This window comes from Cornus florida, unplaced genomic scaffold (genome assembly GCF_030987335.1).
Source record: "Cornus florida cultivar Cherokee Brave unplaced genomic scaffold, ASM3098733v1 CherokeeBrave_3.0.0_Hap2_Chr08, whole genome shotgun sequence".
NCBI lineage: Eukaryota > Viridiplantae > Streptophyta > Magnoliopsida > Cornales > Cornaceae > Cornus > Cornus florida.
This window is the reverse complement of record NW_026775578.1, coordinates 21,614,823-21,618,416: the sequence shown is the minus strand read 5'-3', so window position 1 is coordinate 21,618,416 and position 3,594 is coordinate 21,614,823. Positions and strand designations below refer to the sequence as shown.

The following is a 3,594-nucleotide window of genomic DNA, read 5'->3' as shown; positions in this document are numbered from 1 at the left end:
CACACACACACACACACACACACACACACAAAAACTGGACAGTGTTAGTCGACACTGCATTTCTTCTCCTCAGTAGTCCCAACCAACTTGCCTAGGCCCCAACAACATCACCGTTATCACCAAAGTAAATGTCCTATCAATCATCATCATGGATATTAAATACTGCCTCTATATTAAACCCCAATCTGTTATCTTCTTCCACTGAAATTCACACTTGAAAGTAAACTATCCATCCCTAACATTTTCTATGCACGTTTAAAGTCTGATCGAAAATGGAATCGGACACAAAAACCCGCTCTGCCACTGAAATTGGGTCCAAAATCATCAACCCCAGAGCCGAAATCGACACTTCGCTGCCGTTCGGGTCGGTTGAGGAGGCCGTCACCCATTTTGGTGGCCGCGGTTCTTGGAACCCACATCACTTTCTCCGACTATCTTCTCATCATGTGAGTTTTCTACATTTTTACCTCTTCTTTAAAAAAAATATTTCCCAATGTTTATTTTCTGGTTCAATATTTCGATTCTTTGTATAATATATTAATGTTTTTGTATAATTAATTAATCTTGTCAGTTATTTCTATATATTTTTTCTTCATGAAATGTTGTTTAATCTAGAGAGGATGAATGATTACATAGGTATAAATTTCAACAGCAATACAGTTTCTTTCATTTTCTACCCTTATGCTATGTTTGGTAGGAGGGAAAAGGTAAAGAAACAGAGTTTGCTTCCATTGTTTGGGAGAAGAGATGGAGAATAAGGAGGAAATGATGTACGAGACATTTCTGAACCTAACCATTTTCTTCTGTGGAAAAGTGGACAAAAGAGAAAAACGAAAAAAAGAGAGTATTTATTGGATAAAATTGCAAGGATGTTGTTACCTTCATGACTTGTATAACAAAGGGTATGATGCTACTAAAAAATTATTCATAATCTCTTTTTCTTCCTTTTGATTAAATAATAGGTCTATGTTGTTATTATAATAATAATCATGGAATTACCAAATCAATAGAAAATTTAATGTCATTTATAAATATATGGGAACAAGTCATATATAATTAGAACAATTACTTAGATTTTTTTTCTCTATCTGTATTATATACACTAATATATGAAAAAATAACTAATATTCGGGCTCTTAGACGTGAGCACGCGGATTTGAATCTTGAGAGCAACCACTTTTTATAATAATACCAAAGGTTAGGTCGGTACCCAATCTGCCATTTCCACAACACATTCGATTAACGGGACCAGACATAATGTCCCTTTTTTTCCCACCAGCTACCCGAAAAAGTGATATCATTGAATCACATGACCACTTGAGATAAGCAGCATGTTCATTAATGACTCACATGACATTTATGATACAAAATGGTCCATTTCTTTGGTGTAGAGATTGTACAGAATTTCCATTTCAGATGCATGTCCACGTTCCTCCTTGAAGGAGGGACCTTAAATTTTAATCTTTTGGATGTCCCAAAAGATACAATTTTGGACCCAATTAACCCCACTGATAATGGTCTTAAACACTAGTTGTATGTACCTTTCCATTTGGTTTGTTCGGATCTCGTTTGATCTTTTTCACTTAGTCTTTACAAAGATTGCATACATGGAAAATGAAATTTATTTACAGTTGTTGTTCAAAATTAGGAGGATTGTCAAGAAATCTTTTTATTGACATCACAATGATTGTATGCTTCGACTTCTTCAATTCATATCAATTTCTTCATCCAAATGTCCGGCCTGCCCCTAAATAATATCAACAATTGAGGTGTTATTGGGGGTTGAGGTTTCAAGTTATGTTTAACTATACACTTTATGATTTCGTGCATTAATATTAAGTTTAATAGCATAATGTTGAAGGATTAAATTTATAATTAATGCTATATAGTCTCTTGTTGATCCATAATTAATGTACAAAATGTCATGATGAGCAGAATGAGGTTGAGGAGTTTGACATAGAAAAAGTGGAGGAAGAGGCAGCTGAGTTGGAGAAGAATCTTATTGTGAAAGAAAGGGAAACACTTGATGTCTTGAAGAAACTGGAAGCGGCGAAAAGGATTGTGGAAGTGTTGAAACAGAAGCTAGTGAAAGAAGGGTATGAATGCATGGCAACCCCTGACTTAACTTCAGATAGCCAAGGATCAACACCTGATGATAAGTCCGCGGTGAGTGTCAGCTTGTATCCTGCTCCGTCTTCCGGTTTAATCTTAATGGAGTTGAATGAAGCAAAATCAAACCTCGATAGAACTACAAATGATCTTGCTGCTATTCGATCTTGTGTTGAGTCTCTAAATAAGAAAGTGATTCGAGAGAAAATTATGTCGGAGAAGAATGAGAACAGGCAAAAACCAAATTCTGCTGCAAGGGTGTTGTCTGTTGAAGAGAAGCTTAATAGAGAAGGAGTGAAGCTGCAGATAGCCAGTGACGATGCAGAACCTAAAGGCGGTCCTTGGCATTCTACAAAAGTTTCGAGGGAGCTCCAACAATTGAATTTTGAGTCTGACCAGTTTAGGAATATGGCGGAAGCTGCAAGATATGAGGTTATGAAGGCAATGTTGGAGATTGAGCAAACGAAGACGAGCATTACAATGGTTGAAATGAGGTTGATTGCTGCCAAAAAGATGGAGGAAGCAGCTAGAGCAGTCGAAGCTGTTGCTGCTGCTGAAATGAAGGTTCGATCAAACAACGAGAGCTCATTTGGGGGTTTCATGCAAAGGCCTGAGGGAATCACTCTTTCATATGAAGAATACTACACCCTTACCCAAGAAGCTCAAAAAGCTTATGAACTTTCTAAGAACAGAGTAGTGGACACCACACGGCATATTGACGAAGAAGCACATGTATCTAAAGTTGGTACTCCACAGAAATTGGAGGAAACAACCAAAGAATTTACACATGGAAAGAAGTCTCTAGGAGAAGCTCTCGGTAACATTGAGGTTGGAAATCGAAGAAAAGTTGTTGATGAAGAGGGCTTTTATAGAGGGAGATCAGAGCATGGTAAAATGAGACACTCAGGGCAGAACCCTACCAAGTTCAAGTTCAAGAATCCCTATCCATCTTACAGTCACCGGAATTCTCAGCAGCTTGACGGGAATGAATCAGATGTCTGCAAGGACAAATCTGAGCCGGTTTTGAGGTCAACTATTTCAATTGGGGATATACTGAGCAGGAAGCTGATTCTGCAAGATGATTTCGTGGTGGGAAAGCACATGGATGGTCATACTGATAGACAAGCGGTCTCTTTAAGTCAAATGCTTCGCGAACAAAGTGGGCTTATATTTTCTTCTACAAAAGCTGTAAAGGATGAAAGTGTTCACAAACAGTTCTTTGCACTAAGGAAGAAGTTTGGATTTATCCATGTATCATTCCCCTCCGCGAAACAAAGTAAGAAAAAGGCGTGAGCTTTAGACCTGAGGTAACTTGGTTGATAAACAAATAGTTCCCGGTCATGTTCTAACATATTCGTTTTTATTTTACTTGTTGGATTTATGTTTGCTAGTTTATGTTTCTGGCTTCAAGGTCTTGTTTTAGATGCTTTCATTGTAATGGTGTTTTGTGATTTATTGATTTATATATATTGTGCTGAGCCTTAA

General features: G+C 37.4%; 1 protein-coding gene across 1 annotated transcript; it reads left to right on the top strand.

The window, feature by feature from the left end:
* On the top strand, positions 1–3,594 carry LOC132270733 (WEB family protein At2g38370-like). Its single transcript, XM_059771929.1, has 2 exons — positions 1–446; positions 1,936–3,594. The coding sequence occupies exons 1-2, from the start codon at positions 273–275 to the stop codon at positions 3,400–3,402; spliced, it is 1,641 nt and encodes a 546-aa protein (XP_059627912.1). The 5' UTR covers positions 1–272; the 3' UTR covers positions 3,403–3,594.